General features: G+C 38.5%; 1 protein-coding gene across 4 annotated transcripts; it reads right to left on the bottom strand.

Annotated features, from left to right (window-relative positions):
- Positions 1-124: 124 nt before the first annotated feature.
- On the bottom strand, positions 125-16,062 carry LOC127645312 (polyhomeotic-like protein 3). 4 transcript variants are annotated; one of them, XM_052128888.1, is made up of 15 exons: positions 15,996-16,062; positions 13,488-13,642; positions 13,043-13,204; positions 12,833-12,922; positions 9,532-9,687; positions 9,290-9,376; positions 8,384-8,609; positions 6,666-7,288; positions 5,859-6,021; positions 4,830-4,933; positions 4,217-4,376; positions 3,971-4,085; positions 2,890-3,028; positions 2,319-2,571; positions 125-629 (listed from the first exon to the last, which is right to left on the bottom strand). In XM_052128888.1, exons 2-15 carry the CDS (start codon positions 13,620-13,622, stop codon positions 481-483), a joined length of 2,562 nt encoding a protein of 853 aa, XP_051984848.1. In that variant the 5' UTR covers positions 13,623-13,642; positions 15,996-16,062; the 3' UTR covers positions 125-480. The 4 variants fall into 4 exon arrangements, with proteins under 4 accessions (XP_051984848.1, XP_051984846.1, XP_051984847.1 ...); XM_052128886.1 differs by having other exon boundaries at positions 4,689-4,933; XM_052128887.1 differs by having other exon boundaries at positions 4,689-4,933; positions 15,992-16,044.
- Between the last annotated feature and the right edge of the window lie 2,780 nt (positions 16,063-18,842).

Consider the following 18,842-nt stretch of genomic DNA (forward strand, 5'->3'; position numbering starts at 1 on the left):
TGTAAATTTTTGTTTTAAATACGTTTTACATTATGTGCTTACTTGCACAAATTGTGGCTACACAGCTATATCTTCCCTCATTCTTCATTATCCTATGTAAAGGTACTTTTCAGTTGGTGTCTTTACTATATAAATGCAATATACAAGATCACAATAGCATGGATATTATATATGAAATTCATGCCTTGAACATGTAAGTCAACCTTACTGTAAAAGTAATGAGAGATTCAGGGTCCACCAGTAAACTTTCAGGTATGACCTTGTTTGAGGTATCTGAAGAGGATAGGGTCCTTATGAATGTCTACACTATATGGGGGGAAAATGTTATGCACTTCTGAAGGAGTTGTGCTGTGATCGTATGTTCCTCCAGACTGAGATCCACATTTGAGATTCGGAGCAATACTGTATGTCTCAAGTCTGTTTCTATGGAGCAGACAGAGCATCGTAATCCTATGAAAACATCCTAAAGTATGTTTAAGGTTATTTAAGAGAGTTGATTTGTGCACAGATTTTGAGAGCAGGGCCCAGTTTAATGTTCATAGCGCTCATTAGGTGGTCTTCTGTCAGTAACAACAGGGCCTGTCCATCAATATCCTGAGACCGGAACTCTGGAGCAATGTCATGGCAACCTGATAACAAATAGGTCATTTTTATTTGTATAGCACTACTCACAGTACACATTTCAAAGCAGCTTTATGAAAAATTATACTGTAATGTCTTACATTTTTTAAAGATCCTATTAAACAGCTTTACAAAATCTTAACTCCTATGGCCAAGCCAAAGGCAACTGTGGCAAGGACAAAATTCCATAAGATGATAGTTATTGGAGAGAAAAAACTGATTCCTCTCAGAAAAAACTGAGAGGAATCAGACTCAGCTGGGGAAGCCCATTCACTTCTAACGTACAATAAATGTACATATATAGACCAATATTATTTATTTATATAGTATGTGTAATACAAGTAATGTATCCATTGAATAAATGAAGTGATGCAACTTTTCAAAGTGTTAAAAATGCAATGTTTAAAACTGTAAGGTATGGATCTAACTGTAAGGTTTCAAGGGATGGTTCACCCAAAAATGAAAATTCACTCATCATTTACTCACCCTCATGCCATCCCAGATGTGTAGATGTGTCCATACAAGGACATTGAATGGTGATCAAACCTTTGTAGCTCAAAATCAAATCACATAAAGGAAACATAAAAGTAATTAATATATGTTGGTGAGATACATAACAATATGTAAGCTCCTTTTACTCTAAATTTCCACTTTCACTTTCAGATGTGAAAGTGAAACTAAACAGGCACCATGTTACTTTAAGATGTAAAAGTGAATGGGCAAGTAGAGATTTAGAGTCAAAAAGGTTTTACATTTTGATCTGTTTCTCACCCACACCTATTATATCACTTCTGAAGATATGGATTTAAAAACTGCAGTCCTATGGGTTACTTTTTATGTTTCCTTTATGTGATTTTTGGAGCTACAAAGGTCTGATCACCATTCATTTGGATTATCTGGACCTACAGAGCTGAGATATTCTTCTAAAAATCTTGATATGTGTTCTGTTGAAAAAAGAAAGTGATACACATCTGGGATGGCATGAAGGTGAGTAAATGATTAGAGAATTTTCATTTTTGGGGGAGCTATTCCTTTAAGGAGAAAAGGTGCATAACATAATAATAGTTATGCAGTTTATTAAGCACCTGATCCTATTTATTTTTTTTATTACATATATTATTATTTCACCAAAATAAGAAATATTACCATTAACCATTATATTGTTAAACTGTTAAACTCACTGAAATTAAACCACAAAATGTTATTGAATAGTTCACCCAAAAATGGAAATTTGTTCATTGTTTAATCATCTGTATTTTGCTACATACCTGTATGATTTTTTCTTTCTTTCATGGAACACAAAAGGAGATGTTTCACAGAATGACTAAACAGCTCTTATGATGCTCATACAATAAAATAAAGAGGACTGGAGCTGTCAAGCTCATACAACTCTCTATATACCAAGTCTTCTAAAACCATATCATTTTGTGGAAGCAATAGACTGAAAGATATTAGCTTCCCCTCCACCATAACAGTTTTAACAGTTAGAATAACTAATTTTGTGTTTCAAAAAATAAATAAAATCATATTAGTTTGAAACAGCATGAGGGTGAGTAAAGGGTTTCATTTTTGGGTGAACTACCCCAAAATGAGCACTAAGAGGTTTCCTTTAAGTTACACAGCACCCTCTAGTGGAGATTAATGCATGTTGCATTTGGGGTTCTTAGCACTTTGAGCTTGAAAACCTGTGCAAATACCTGGTAAAGAGCTGATGAAGGAACACACTTGCTCCACACTCCACCGTGAGGGAATAGAGTCAAGAAGACAGTCAGAGCTGCTGCAACTCTCCACCCTGCTCTCTTGTCTTTCTCTGTCTTGTTCCTTCTCTCTCACGGCCTGCAAACGTAGCCTTGTTGTCATTGGGCCTGGTGGATCTTCTTCCTTTCTCTCGATACATGTTGAAGAATTGGATACTCTCTGGTTGTCATTAGTGTGACTGGAGACTTGCAGCTGATCACAATGCAATTTGTTTAAGTAGGTATCTCACTCCCATTCAAATAATTATTTTGGTATTCTAGTAGGTTTGATGGGCAGTTACAGCTACCCTGTTAAAAAGACCAGCTTAGACAAGAATTTCCACGCTGTGTTTCCATAGCCATGTTGTACACTAGCAAAAGTGCTGGTCAACCTGGTCAGCATGGGCTTACTGACTTAGATAGCATACCATTCTTGGGACCAGTCTCCAAAGCATATGCACATGACCAGCAATGTTGGTCTTCTCAACAGGGTTGCCACATGGTTTATAGTCATTCTTTAGTTTTCACTGACCTGTCTGAAGAAGTGTTTCCCAGACCCGCTGTTTATCCGACTAGGTGTTCTTCCTCGTCTGTCCATGAGTCTGTGGGGCCAGCGGCCAACCTTTTCTGCCCTCAACAGGGTAAGCCGCTTTTTAGAGTTCACATTGAATCTGCGATAGATAAAGTAAGCTGCTTGGGTTTGTTGAGGCAAAAGTATAAACATTTGTGGAAAATTATCTCTTTGAATTTTCATCTTAGCACAGGAGTAGTTTAAAGGTGCTCTCAGTAATTTTACCCATAAAAAAAGTTTTACTCCTAAAGAAATAAACTGTAATTTTGAAACATATTTATAAAATAATGACCGCTCACATGAGATGAGGACTCTAGTCACATCAGTAACCTTATAAAAGCTGTTTTATTTCATAAGGGGCAGGGGCGCCCTGATGGGGGCGGCCATTTTAGAATCATATGACTGAATACTACTTGCCTACTAATCTCAGTAACCGTCTTGTTATTGGACACTTTCAGTCTTGGGTTAAAATAATCATGGCCTATTGTCAATAGTTTGAATGATAGTGCATCCACAGCACTAGATGTCACTGTATGTCCAAGATAACACAAGCAAAAAATGTATAACCAAAACGACTGAGGACAACTGCTACATCCATCTGCTGTTCATCTGCTTTATTTCTGGACTTTGAACTGGCACTTGAGAACTATATATTTTACATGAACAGGTTCCTTCTGACAAGGCCTGTCTGCTTACCCAGACTTCTTTATGGGTGATTATGTCCAACTACATATTTACATTTTCTGAAGAAAATGGTGCTTGCCTGTGGACAATGAAAGGGTGTTCTGGGTTGTTGCTAAATGGTTACTAAAGAGTTCTGAGTGTTTTTCTTCTTCTAGCAAATCCCTAACCCTAGGTATGGGCAAAAGTCATTAGTGATGTTGCCATAGCAAGTTCTACCAATAAATTCTATCCCACACTTACACTACAAACTTTGAAAGGAAGAAAAAAGAAAGAAATTGGGAGTAACAAACAGAAAATTTGTAACCTACAAAGTTTCAGTGTGTGCTTTAAACAATAGGGTTCTCGTACAAGTCTTTACCTTCTGACACATGTCATAGAGCAGAAGCGTTTGGATCTGAGGAAGGTATGTGCAAAGCCTCTCTTCCCACAAAACTCACACTTAAGTACATAAGTCTGGTTTTCAACTGTCTGTTCTGAAATCAAAGAGACCATGTTAGGCACACTCATGGACTCATATTAATGAGAAACATCTAAATCATCTTGACCAGCTTTAATCTACATCCACAAACCAACATGCAAATGAGAAATGTGCTAAAGAGCCCACCATCCTCAGCAGGAGGGTTATCAATGTCGGAATCAGTAGAGTTGTCTGGTTGGTCCGCATCCATCAGGCAGTCGTCCTGGGCTGATTCTCCATTAGCAGCTCTCTCTATATCTTTTGGCAGTGTGGCTTGCAGGTTCATCTCTAGGGAGGCACATCTCACCTGATGAAAAAAGACAATACTGGAACAGTAACATTGTGGTATTTTGGAAACTTGAATTCAACAAGGATGTTGGTTTCGACTTCAGAAAGTGTGGAGCATTTCATGGATCCCAAAAGGGAATTTAATAACTGGTTGATCTGTACGTTTAGCTGCAGACCATCACTGGTCTTCAAATACTTGTATCTCATGGAGGAATCGATCCTTGAGCTTCATGGCTTCAAAAGAATGAACCATTAGAGAACCATGGGCATCATTAGGGCCTCATGGCAGCTGTGATTTGGAATTGCTAAGTATAGCAACCAGTGGACATACCGGGAATGGCTCCAGGCCCTCTCGGATGACGAAGCCCTCAATAAGGTGTGTGAGGAAGTGAGGTCTAACGATGGCTTGTGAGGGCTGCCCCTCAGGGTTCCCTGGAAGGCTGGCTGTGGGAAGCCTACTGGTGCTTCTTACCGCAGAAGAGTGGAGGAGAGGGGGTGAACTGTTGGCATGTGTAGAGTCCTCTGGTGACCGGATCACAGATCTGCTTGATGGTGAGCATGGTTGGTCCATTTCAGCTGTGCATAAAGAAGAGGTGAGGTTAGTGTTGTGCAAGATACAGGGTTCCCAAACTTTTTTGATCCATGTTTCCATGACCTTTTCAGTCATTTAAAAATCATTCAAAATCAGACCAATTCACAAATTATTCATCCAGAGCAATTTGACCGACTCATTCAATAAGAACCAAATCAAAAGAACAAAAGTGGATCATTGTGGCTTGCAAGCAAGTTTTTCTATTCATAAGAGTAATATCTAGCCAATGAAATATATTAGAGCAGAGCATAACTTGAAGAAAATATGACCATTACTTTTAAGATTTGATTAGTTTCCATGATTTTTCAAGGCCAAGAAGGCACAATTAAAAAATATCCTGTAAACATGGAAATGGTGTTCTATGACTTTGGGAACCCTGAAGACATCCCTAGACCACCTTGTTAGACTTCAATACATCCAGAGTCCGGGGTAAACAATTGTACCTTTTACCACACATGCCAATGGTGGGTGAATTCAGAACAATTTTTATGATTTAAAAAATAACAAATAATTGTTATTTATCTTATTATATAGATTATATGTGATAAACATTGCAGGTGTTTCACTCACAGCATCATATAAGGCAGTCAATCACAAAAACTTTTTATTACTCTTATTATTGTTTTGGTGGCTCAATGTGAGGAAAATTTCACCTGTGTATTGTCACATGGTGTTCTAGGTAAAAAAGTAAATTAGAAATAAACTAGACTATCTTCTGATGATAAAATGTTCACTGAGAAAAATGTGTTAGAATCCTCATGCATTTGTATGTTATATTATGTTGCAGTTCCTATTAAAGTCACTGGCATACTGTGAGTAACTTTTGTCTAGTTTTATTGACCAACCAAAGCCTTGTACTTTACTTGTAATTACTTGGACCCTGTATGAGTGGGTGTATGTTCCAGGTACCTGAACAGTTTTCTGGTTGGGATGTTACATCATCAGAGCTCGTCTGTGGCTCGGCTGGAGGGGACAGTGGTGGCAGGGTTGGCGTTCTGTTCCTCTGAGGACAAACATGTTCCACATTCTTTTCCAAATTCATGCTTTCATTCTCCTTCAACATTTGGGTTGCCTGTCAAATGCCATAATAGGCTCAATGATTAACACATAAATACATTAAAAGCCATTATTTTATCATTTAACAATCCTTATATCTTTCTAAACCTGTATGACTTTCTTTCTTTCATGGAACACAAAAGAGGCATCTTGAATAATGTCTAAGCAGCACTTTTCTGTACAATGAAAGTGGACAGTGACAAGTGGCTGTTTGTCAAGTTCAAAAATGGCATTAAAGCACCATAAAGTAGTCCATACATTCATGTACTATTCTTTAGAGTCTTCTGTTGCCAAATAGTGTCTTTAATTGAGGAACAGACAGCAATTTAAGATACTACTGAAAATCTGATTATTATAAAAAGAGGACAATTAGCTGCAAACATTCCCCTATGGTCTAGCTCTCATATCTTATTCTCACAGTTGCCTACATTCCCCACCGGTCACACCCACTATCATTGGAAAAAAGCAGCCAGGCAATTCTGATAAAAATTTCCTTTTCTGTTCCACGGAACAAAGAAAATCAGATGGGTTTCAAATGACAAGGTTGAATAAAATGGTAATTAATTTTTTTGAAGAACTATTCCATTTGTGTTCCGCATTCACAATTTTCCAGTTTTGCTACATTATGAATTATCATAAATGGCTTTGGAGTAGACTAACCGAGGGAGCTTCTGTTTGTGTGGCAGGTTGCACCTTTAAGTCCACTGCCACCATTTGTGGTGGTGGAAGGTTTTGAAAAGGCAGTTGGACCATTGTTTCTGCAACTGGGAGCTCCTCTTCAGACACCATCATGTGGTCAGACTGGACAGCTGTGGTCTGAACTGAGCGCAGAGAGAGCCTCTGCGGTTGGGCCAGTCTGGGCAAGACCATGGTGAGAGGAGGGGGACCAGCCAGAGGTGAATATTGGGAGACAGGATCTATCGCTGGGCCCAGATGAAGGGGTGGAGGGTTAGGCAGTGATGCAGGGGGGAGTATAGAGGTAGACACCACTGCTTGCTGTTGAACAGATGCCTGATTGGCTGGTTGATTTGGAGAGGAGGGCACTGAGAGGAGCTTGGTGTGCTCTGATTGGACAGTGGCTGTAGTGTGAGTGGTACAGGTCTGCAGGGTGAGGGGTGGAGGAGAGCTGTCCTGTGGTGTGACACGCAGTGCAATGGGCTGGACCTGTCTGTGAGCAGTGGCACTCTGTTGAATGATGAGCTGGTGTGGCGCCACCCTCTGGCCAGAAGGGCAATGCAGCTGGTGTCTGACCAGAGTATGAGACTGGACTGGTGAGAATGTTGCTGCAGTAGAGACAGTAATTAGGAGCAAACAGGAAGTAATTGGTTTTAACAGTACTAGTTTTGAGATGTTTTCCTATAGAACAGCTTCAAAGTGTGTAATTCCTGCACCACTAGCATCATTAAATGGAATTGCAAAAATAATTAATGTTTTCAACAGGTTTCCTGAAAACTCCCTGGTCTGCCATTGGTTAACCCAATTTTACTGTTTTGGGTTCATCAGGATGTGCAAAAAAAAAGTAATGTTTTGTTAGTGTCACTGAGCCACAGCGTTTACACTTCTCTAAGAAAATCAAACTACTTCTATTTGAGAAGTCATACAAATTCGTACAAGTTGGCTAAAAGACTTTTACAGCAGCCAATCATGTCACTTTCCCTCGTCTCCTCCAAAAACGCATTCATTACTATCTTCCTTATGTACCCTTAATATCCTCTTTATGCTTCAAATCATACTAAGAGACTGTACTTTATGGTTTAGATATGAGGTTTTGGTTTGTGGATAAAATTAATTAACATGTAAATGTCACCAATCCTACTTGACCCACCCAGAGTGGGATTCGAACCGGTGATAACCGGCATGGGAGGCGGACGCTCTAGCAAGGAGTCTATAAAAGCCATGGCCTCTAGCATCAGTTGCTTGTGTGTCTCTTAAGGCCAGGAGTGTGAGGTTCACACTGCACAGCTATCACGTACCAGCTGGCTACCAATACATATACAATGTCTCAAACCCAGAACTTTCACTTGCTTTTGCATTACAGACATGGGGATTCGCCCATCTACAACTTGTACGAATTCGGATGATCCAACTCCAACAATTTCATTCGATTTAGCCAATTTGTACGAATTTGTAAGACTTTTCATGAGATCGGTTTAGAATTTGTCCACTGAAACATTTACACTTCACCTTTAACTTTACTTGAAACCATGATAAAAAAAACATATATTTAAGAACATGAAATGTATTTAACCATTACAATGAATCTGCTTTTTCTAAGAGCATATTTACTACATTTACCGTATATTTTACTGTGTGAAATTCAAAGAAAACAAAATAATTACGCTTGGAGATGGAAATGTAATATTTATATGGTGACTTACAAGGAGCAATGAGTGGGTGGGTTGATGGTGGCTGAGTGACATCACTCAACAGTGACCCACTTCTAGAAGTTTCTACCAGTTTCTGAGACAGTTGTGATGACTTCAGTGGACAAATGGACATTTTGGGAAGGGGGGTCACCAATGTCGGGCAATGAGAGGAGGGCTTTCTCTGGATGCTGTGAGTAGTTGCAAGAGCTCCATGGAGATGTGTGTGAAGAGCCAAACTCTGAACATAGCAATAGACACAATTGAGTTAATGAATATGCAACATCCTTTACAATTGTATTGGGACATTATGGGGTCATTCTCAGGAACTAATGCTGTGTGTTCTCATGACTTACTACTGATATGATTAACTGTGCTAGTAACTATTACTGAACAGTCACATTATTTAATAGATATAACTCTGTTTAGTGTGATGCAGTAGAAAAATAATTTAAATTTTTAATGTTTGTTTTTGATTGGAATTGTAAACATTTTGCATGAACCCATACACCACCATTACATTTTAATGGATTATATATAAATACATTTCAGTTCACAAAAAATTTCCTTTTAGTGAAATTCAAATATCTTGCTTTCATTAGTTTTTAATACTTTAAGTTAAAAAATAAAAGGATTAAAAATAATGCTCCTTAAATCCTCATCATGGGAGAATACAAATTAATTTGTTCAACAGAGGTCTTTAACTGAGTTTATTAGTAATTCATTATTATGTTAACAATATATTGACCACATCAAGCTCTCTGTTGACCTCTCTGATTTTTGGAAGTTCATAACTAACCTTATCAAATAATATTATAAAAATGTTTACTAAAAACAAACAAACAAAAACATTGAAAATGTCCCAAACATTGAATAGCATTATAGTAGATTCTCAATTAATTAAAAAAGAAAAGGTTTCACCTGTGTTGATGCTGATTGGGAACTGGAACTCATGATAGTTAAATCAGGCTGAACAGCAGCTACAGTGGCAGCAGGGGTGAGAATCAGCTGGAATTTAGAGACAATGAGATGAGAAAAGAACAAAACACAATCAAGAAGGATGAAATTAAAGAGGAAAAAAGGAGAGAAAGCTACAATAAAGTAAAACCAGTGGAGAGGACTTCAGAACGCCAATGGACTCTGCTCCAAAAATAATGGCTCACCATCTGTGTACGCAGGTACATTTGGGCCTGGCTACCTGTGGGAGAGGTGTTACCAAGAAGCATGGTCTGCTGGGACACTGCACTCCCTGTGCTATTGGAGCTGGTGGCCTGGATGTGGCCAATTGGCTGAGTTATAGGAGAGGTCGTCATGGTGATCTAGAGGGGGAGAGGTGTGTTTTTGTATTGTAATTCTCCTTTGATAAGAAGCCTTTCCCCAAAGCAAATAATGGTATCCTTATTGTAGAAACAGTCCCCATGGCTTTACAGTATATATATACAGTATATATGTATATATTTCTCATAATCTTAAAAATCTTTTGACCTGAAAGCGTATGCTTTAATGTTTGAAATTTGTTTTGTAGACAAAAATATAATTGTGCCAATCATATATTTTATTGTATAATTTATTTCATTATAAAAGTAGAATTTAATAATAATAAAAAGTTTTGAACTTGATTACTTGGACCAAATAATAAAGAAAAGCCCAACATAGATGGGAACTCCTTCAATACTGTTAAAAGAGCATCCCATGGTGATACCTCAAGAAGATGGTTGAGAAAATTTCAAGAGTACAAAGGGTGACTACTTTGAATATGCTAAAATATAACACAGTTTTGATTTATTTTGGATTTTGTTTAGTCACAACATAATTCCCATATTTCCATTTATGTTATTCCATAGTTTCAATGACTTTACTTTTATTATAAAATGTGGAAAATAAATTATAATTAAGAATGAATAAGTGTTTCAAAACTTTTGACCGAAAGTGTGTGTGTGTGTGTGTGTGTGTGTGTGAGGGTGTATTTATCACTTTGTGGGGACCAAATGTCCCCATAAGGATAGTAAAACCCGAAATGTTTGACCTTGTGGGGACATTTTGTCGGTCCCCATGAGGAAAACAGCTTATAAATCATACTAAATTATATTTTTTGAAAATGTAAAAATGCAGAAAGTTTTCTGTGAGGGTTAGGTTTAGGGGTAGGGTTAGGTTTAGGGGATAGAATATAAAGTTTGTACAGTATAAAAACCATTATGTCTATGGAAAGTCCCCATAAAACATGGAAACACAACATGTGTGTGTGTGTGTGTGTGTGTGTGTGTGTGTGTGTGTGTGTGTGTGTGTGTGTGTGTGTGTGTATTAAATAATGTGGGAGCCAGAGGACATCCCTGCCGCAATCCAAGGTGAACAGGGAATGGCTCCAACTCCCGGCCACTTAGTTTTACCCGGGCTCCGCTCATCATCATGAATGTCCTTAATGATCGCGAGCAGCGGGTCTGGGACTCTGAAAGGACGAAGAACAACCCAGAGCCCAGGCCTACTTATGGTATCATAGGCCTTGACCAGGTCAATAAAGCAGAGATGTAGGTCTTTCTGGAATTCCCTACACCTCTGCTGTAGCAGACGGACAGAGAATGTGGCATCTGTTCAAGACCACCCTTTCCTGAAACCACACTGGGGCTCCGCAAGCCTCTCCTCAGCGTGCCTGGCAAGGCGATGTTGAATAATCCTTGCCAGGACCTTTCCCGGCACACTGAGGAGCGAGATGCCCCTATAGTTGTTACATCCGTGCGGTCCCCCTTTTTAAAGAGAGGGACCACCATGGCATACTTCCAATCCTGTGGAACCCGCCCAGTGGTCCAGACTATTGTTATGATGTCATGTACGGCAGTCTGTGCACAAACGCCAGGCTCCCTCAGCATTTCGCTTGGGAGATCATCTCTGCCCGGTGCCTTTCCTGGTCTCATGCTCCGGATCGCCTTCAGTACTTCCTCCAAAGATGGCACCTCAGCCAGCCACTCACAGGGAGTGACTTCTTCCTATTTCGACCACGTGGTTTGTGAAGCCTTCGATGGCTGTACCGGAGGAATTTCCATCTGGTACAGATATAATGGGAGGGTGATCGATACCCGGGTGCGGTCAAGGGATGGCTCCCTATTGGTCAACCACATTATGTATGCTGATGATCTGGTGATTGCTGCTCACTCAGAAGAGGAGTTGGAGGTGCTGCTGATGAACCTGGAGCTTGCCACTAAGAGATGGGGCCTTACCATCAGCCCAACCAAAACTAAGCACCTGCTTGGGTATTATGTACCATCGGACACTCCACCCCCACAGATTCCAATTGGTGATGGGGCAGTTGTGGAGAGAGTGGAGTGTTTTCCATACCTGGGCAGTGTGCTTATGACCAGCTCCGGTTTGACAGCAGAGGTCTCATTCCGAATCAGTCAAGCGGCATTATCTTTTCATTGGTTGCGTAATGCTGTGTGGGAGCTACCCGGTATGTTGCTCCACATGAAGCTTCAGGTATTCTCGGCCACGGTCATTCCCTACCTTCTCTATAATTGTGAAATATGGACCCCCCTAATGGAACATCTTCGCTGGTTATAAATATTTAGGCTGGCCTGCCTAAGATCCATCCTGGGTTTAACCAGGCTGGATTGTGTGAGGAGCTCACAAATCTTTCAAAGATGTGGACAAAGTCCCATCGGTGAGCTCATCCGGCAGGCAAGGTTGCGTTGGATGGGTCATGTAGCCCGCATGCCTGGCCACCACATGCCTAAACAGCTTTTGTTCAGCTGGATAGAGGGGGCTAAGTGGGCACGACATGGGCTGGAGAAGAGATGGAGTGATGTGGTACAGGAGGATGTGGAGCTGAGTGGACTTGCTGATGATTGGTACCAGCGGTGTCAAGATCTGCCTCCTTGGAGGAGGCTTGTGAAGGACGCTACTGGCCAGTTAGAGGCAGTCGCCCTCCAACAACAACGGAGGGCAGAGGAGAGACGCTCACAACAACGAGCAGAGCACCGTGTGGCTAAAGCACAGCAAGTTGGCACAGTAGGGGGCACAGGGGGTGCATCAGACAGGCATCTCATTCAGTCGACCCGTGTCACCTGTTGGATCTGTCCTGTGACCTCCTGTCAGCGGCCGTTCAACATTTCACATGGCCTTAATGTGCACATAGCCTAGCACAAGCATCGTGGTGACGTCACTGCCACTTAGTGGCGAATGCCGGTTGTTGTTGATGTGTGTGTGTGTGTGTATATATATATATTAGTACATACTAGAGCAGCAATATTCAACCTTTACAGCCCCAGGAATTACTAATCTATATATTTTCAGCCAACCCAGGGACATGAAATATAAAAAAGCTACATTTTCATAACATTTTAGAATTTAGAACAAAGGACATTAACTAACATTACAAGTTTATATACTACTGAACAGAACATTCATTCAAATAATGTCATGTAAGTAGAAGATGTGTGATTATGAACCCTACTAGAAAAATAGAGTACTTACTGATGTCTGAGACACACTAGCCAACTGAGTTACATTCCCATTGGAAGATGGAGGGGAGGAGGAGGGCTGCCTGCCATTAGTATGTGAGGCCTGGTGAGATAAGAAGAATAACATGCTTAATCTCAAAGATAAGTTAACGACTATGCAGTTCATTAAAACTAAACACTATCTCTCTCTCTCTCTCTTTCACACATACTTTCTTTGTCATACCTGCTGTGCATTGGCTAGGATTTGTGTAGCAGTTAGGTTTTGCTGATGATGCTGTTGTAGGGCAGCTGTCTGTAGCAGGATATGCTGCTGTTGGGCTGCGTACATCTGTTGCAGGTACTGAGCTGTCATGCTCTGTGGCCTGTGTAATGTCTGCTGAATTACCTAGCACAAGCCACAACATAAGCTTCACACTGCACCAGAAAGATACAGCTATCGCCAAAGTTTTTGACTCTCACACACACAAAAAAGGATTAGGTGGAATAATTTGTGGCACTGAGTTTGCAGCCTGAATGTTATAGGTCAACCTTAAAATAACTTATTAATTCAAAGTCCACATAAGATAATGTGTAACATATTTAATTTATGTTACAGGTTGGTACTGGTGGGGTATTACCTAGACCACCTGTCTTTCTGAAGAGACATTTCCCAAAAGTGTAGTGTTTACCTGGGTGCCTGTGGGAGTGTTGGGTTTAGAGCTGAGTGATGTAGCATTTGTGGTGGATGATGTGGTGCTGAAGGCTGCTGTCCCACAGCCATCCCCCTTCATCTCTTCCACAATCTCTTTCTCTGCGTCGCCCATTAGCACGGTTCGCTGGCCAACTTTGAAATGACAAACACATAAAGTCAGCCACAATTTGAATGAAATCACAATTGATATTAAACATGTCATTAATTTTAAATGAACTGAATTTAAATGATCTGTGCTGTTTAAAAGGGCATAAGTTCACACCATCTTCGTGTCCCCAGAAATATCTCACTATTTATAGAAGATAAAAAATTGAGAGAATGTCCCAAGATGAAACCTATTTGATCCAGTTATTTTGTTTGTTTATTTTTTACAGGTTTTAATTTCATGTTGACAATCTGTTCAGCTCTTTTATTACAATACCTTTCAGGCAGCAAATATGGGGAATTAAATAATAATTGAATAATTTTTTTTTTTTTAAATGTAATATTCACATGGGTATACTCTCCCATAAATTAAGACATTTGTGAGCTCACAGAACACACATAACAAAAAGTATTTAAATAAAAACTTCCTACAAAAAAAAAATAACTAAATAAATTTTGACTAAATGCATAGGCTAACACATACAGTATCATGAGTGCTTGCACAATAAAATTGCCTTTCATAACTATATTTCATACATAATATAAAACATTTTTAATTCTTACATTTACAAAATTCTAAATATGAAAAATGTCTAAAAATATATCAAAATATGTTACAAACAAAATATTAAAATGTCTTATATTAAATATATGAATTATGTTATTATTTGATCTTACTTTATCCCTTTACCTTTCATTTGATAAAACTTTTAGTCTTGTTTTTTGCACCACGAATGTTTTTGTTTTTTTTAATCACTAAAGGCAATAAAGAATTTTAATTAAATAAATTTAGGACCGATTTCTGTGCGTAAAGTTCACTGCCCTGCTATCTGCACTTTTGCACTGTCGCAATTGACATGCCAACGGGGTTATAATTATTAAATTTATTTTATTTGTCCGATTAGCCTACAATCTACACAAATATATTTTGTGGTAAATAGCGCTATTTAAATAGCGCATTCTGCTGAATCATAAAATGCGCAACACGCATCTCTCTCTCTCTCTCTCTCTCTCTCTCTCTCTCTCTCTCTCTCTCTCTCTCTCTCTCTCTCTCTCTCTCCTTCTCTCTCCTTCTCTTGTAGTCTATTTATGCTATTCCAACTCCTTAATAAAACACGCGCCAATTTGTGGTTTTGGTTTAGTGCTTAAAAACGCAATCCATAGGCTATAGCATACCTATATGCTATTTTAATTTTGGGATACCAAAGCAGGCAAAAAATTGTCTCTTGAATTTACATAGATACATAAAAGTATTATACATGAATACTACCATTACATTACAATTCACATGACTATTTACGAATTTTAAATTGATTTAGAATTCGCTCCGTTCTCTCCAAAGGTGAGACACTGAAGTATTCTCCATCCGAACATATAAGTATAACCAAATAATAATTTATTTGAAATAGACCTGTTGAGAAGCTAAAATCAATGTATATGGCAGATTAAGATATTATATTTATATAGTATAATAATAAATAATATCATAATATCATAATGTTCTAACAGTAAATATCTGGTGAAAGCAAGTTACAATTTAGGCTATATATATATATATATATATAGCCTATATATAGCCTAAACTTGCTTTCACCAGACCAGGCTTAATCCAGTCAGGAGTCAGGACCTCACTCAATGTCGAGAACTTCATATTTTACCCAGTTGTTGATTAAATATATGTCATAACAAGCATGGGGCTTGTTAGTTTGTAGGATATAATGTAATATGTAATAGTATGCTTTTCGCATTGAAAATGTCAATTAAAGGTGCAACGGTGCCCACCCTAATCAAAGTGAGATTAACGCACAATGTCGGCGGTTTTTGTCATAAATGACAATAACATATATATTTTGTCTTTGTTCCTCTTGTGTCTCCACTTAACCTAATGCACCATGCACAGAATTTTACTCAACTTGAATTTCGCGTGTTATGATTTAATCCCAGTAGATTAATGTATGTGCGACTTTTTAAGTTTAAAGGGAATTATCAATCATTACGGCACGTCTTGATGAATAGTCCTAATGTGAAACGCACTGGTGTCGCATAAAATACCATTTATTATTTCCACCAGCCATGTCTCATGTCTCACATGTTTCATATGTCTTAATTAGTAACAATCCCAGTGACATGGAGAAACGCCCACCTGCCCAGTCGAGCCCACCCTGACATTCTTCTTATGGGACACTGAGGTGCTTTTTCTTCCACAAACGATTTAACGGGAATAATTTTCCACAATATATGTATATATATTTTACGTCTCCATCTTTGAGAAAACATGCACTCATCATTCTTTTCTCCCCCATGCATTAGTGAAGGCGCATCGGTGATGAGTGTTACCTGCCTGATAAGAATATGAGACGTGGGCGCACCGCTGCAGTGCTCTGTCACGGCCCAGTCATGTTCTGGTGCGACAGTGTTCTCTAAAATGGAGATAAAAACAAAACGGCACGGGCTGAGACATTTTTGAGCCAGCAGCACCACTTGCTGTGTAGGAGGACTTCGTGCACTGCTCTCGCCACAACTTTCTCATAATTTACTTGTTATCAGGGCCTGTTATGTGAAATTATGGTATGATGTTGATATTGCTAAAAAAAAAATAAGACAATAATAATAATAATATGTTGTAAAACTCTGAGAAATGCAGAAAACAGCCAATGTGCTTAGAAGACACATCTTGAACCACGAACATGCAGACTAGCAAATAGGCCAACTTCAAAAGCAAGTTTAAATGCCCACATCTTAAAAATAAAATAATGGTTGCCATTAAGTGAAAATAGGGTAAGGTTGCCTCAATTATGGATTTTAAATCTTTCTTTTGAAAGTCCAGCCAAATACACGCCTAGCGGTGATGTCTGAGAGTGATAAGACACTGACAATGTAAAGTTTGTACATAAGTTCTTCGGATTTAAGACATTTCATGAATAAATCTATAAGTTAGTATAATTTAAAGTCTGCATTCGTAAATAGAGATTCTGTAGGCCTACATTGTACAGAATGTCCTATAGGATAGTCACTGGATATTTGAATAAATTGCTAAAGACAAAAGAAGACAAAAGACGAAAGAAAGAAATCTTGTGAAAGTCAATGCTACAATGCAAGCATCTGTAAATGTATCTGTATTCGAATAATTAAAATGCACAAGTAAAATACACAATTTAGTAGGCCTATAATAGGCCTATTAGTACCCTATACAATTATGTTTAAAATTCATAGGCTTGCTCCTTACGTGTCAAGAGGGATACATCTTTTTGAGACATGCACACATATCATCTGTTTTCCTTTTTAAAAATGAATGCACCACTACACTCATATTAAAAAAGGATATTATTTTTCAGTTAAAAGTTTATCACTTTACACCAGCACAGTGTTGTTAAAAAATCATGTAATGGAGGTAAACTAGGTATCCTGTAATGGAGTAGCCTACAGTTGTAAATATGTGAATATTTCTCATCTCATGCAAGTTTGAACTGTCACATTATTAGACTCCTGTCTCTGCATTGGAAGTTTAAAGGACGCATTCCACATCGATGCAAAATGATCTATATTAGTAAAGATCTATTTTGAGTTTTTAAAGCAAGCTGGGTGTGAGATCAACTTCAAGAGAGCAAAACATGCCTCTGTGTTGTATTTTATTTTGTTACGGTTCTTTTTTGTCTATTATTTTGTCTATTCGCCAGATTGTTCTCGTTTGTTTCTCATTGCAGTCTTGTCTTGTGTTCTCTCCCAGTTCTATACCAGCGAGGATTTTCCTCTGGACTCATCGCCCCATATACTGCTCTGTGGACTTATCATCTGGACTATTATCTCTGCAGAGGTGGGCAGAGTAGCCAAAAACTTTCCTCAAGTAAAAGTACAATTCATTAAAAAATTATAATTACTCAAGTAGAAGTGAAAGTAATAATAAAAAAACATACCCATCTGGGATTGCATAAGGGTGAGTAAATTATGTGAGAATTTTTAACCCTTTAAGGAGATTTTAGACAGAATGCTAACAATTTCACTGCATGTTTTTCCCCCCTTGCATATTATGAAAGGGAATGGTGACTGAGACTGTCATTCTCAAACAATCTGTTTAACATCTTTTTGGTTCCATAGAATACAGAACGTTTCACCAGGTTGGAAGAACATGAGGGTGGGAAAATGATGACAGAATATTGAAGGATGAACCATCACTTTAAGGATGCTTCTCAGATTTAGACGAATCTATCAGTTAGAAGAGACATTTGGAAACCTTTTTCTAGTAATTATTATGGTGAAAATCGTGAACAATGTCACAATTATATAGAAGAATGTTGGAAGGGTTACTTTTGAAACATATTCCACTACAGATTACAGAATACATGATGTAAAATGTAATTTGTAACATATTCTGTTAGATTACTCAAGGTCAGTAACATATTCGAAATACTTTGGATTACTTCTTCAGCAGATTTTTTCACTTGTTTTTACTATAAAAACTCTGCCAGTACAGTAAGACAAAATACACTTGCTCCAAACTTACTTCTCTGTCTGCTCATATGAATTTAACACATAACAAGAAAGTGTTTCACCGCTGTCTAAATGCACTTTGGATCGCATCATTTATATGTATACAGGTGAAACTCGAAAAATTAGAATATCGTGCAAAAGTTCATTAATTTCAGTAATTCAACTTAAAAGGTGAAACTAATATATTATATAGACTCATTACAAGCAAAGTAAGATATTTCAAGCCTTTATTTGATATAATTTTGATGATTATGGCTTACAGCTTATGAAAACCCCAAATTCAGAATCTCAGAAAATTAGAATATTGTGAAAAGGTTCAGTATTGTAGGCTCAAAGTGGCACACTCTAATCAGCTAAACACCTGCAAAGGGTTCCTGAGCCTTTAAATGGTCTCTCAGTCTGGTTCAGTTGAATTCACAATCATGGGGAAGACTGCTGACCTGACAGTTGTGCAGAAAACCATCATTGACACCCTCCACAAGGAGGGAAAGCCTCAAAAGGTAATTGCAAAAGAAGTTGGATGTTCTCAAAGTGCTGTATCAAAGCACATTAATAGAAAGTTAAGTGGAAGGGAAAAGTGTGGAAGAAAAAGGTGCACAAGCAGCAGGGATGACCGTAGCCTGGAGAGGATTGTCAGGAAAAGGCCATTCAAATGTGTGGGGAGCTTCACAAGGAGTGGACTGAGGCTGGAGTTACTGCA

Source organism: Xyrauchen texanus, chromosome 6 (assembly GCF_025860055.1).
Source record: "Xyrauchen texanus isolate HMW12.3.18 chromosome 6, RBS_HiC_50CHRs, whole genome shotgun sequence".
NCBI classification, from domain to species: Eukaryota; Metazoa; Chordata; class Actinopteri; order Cypriniformes; family Catostomidae; genus Xyrauchen; species Xyrauchen texanus.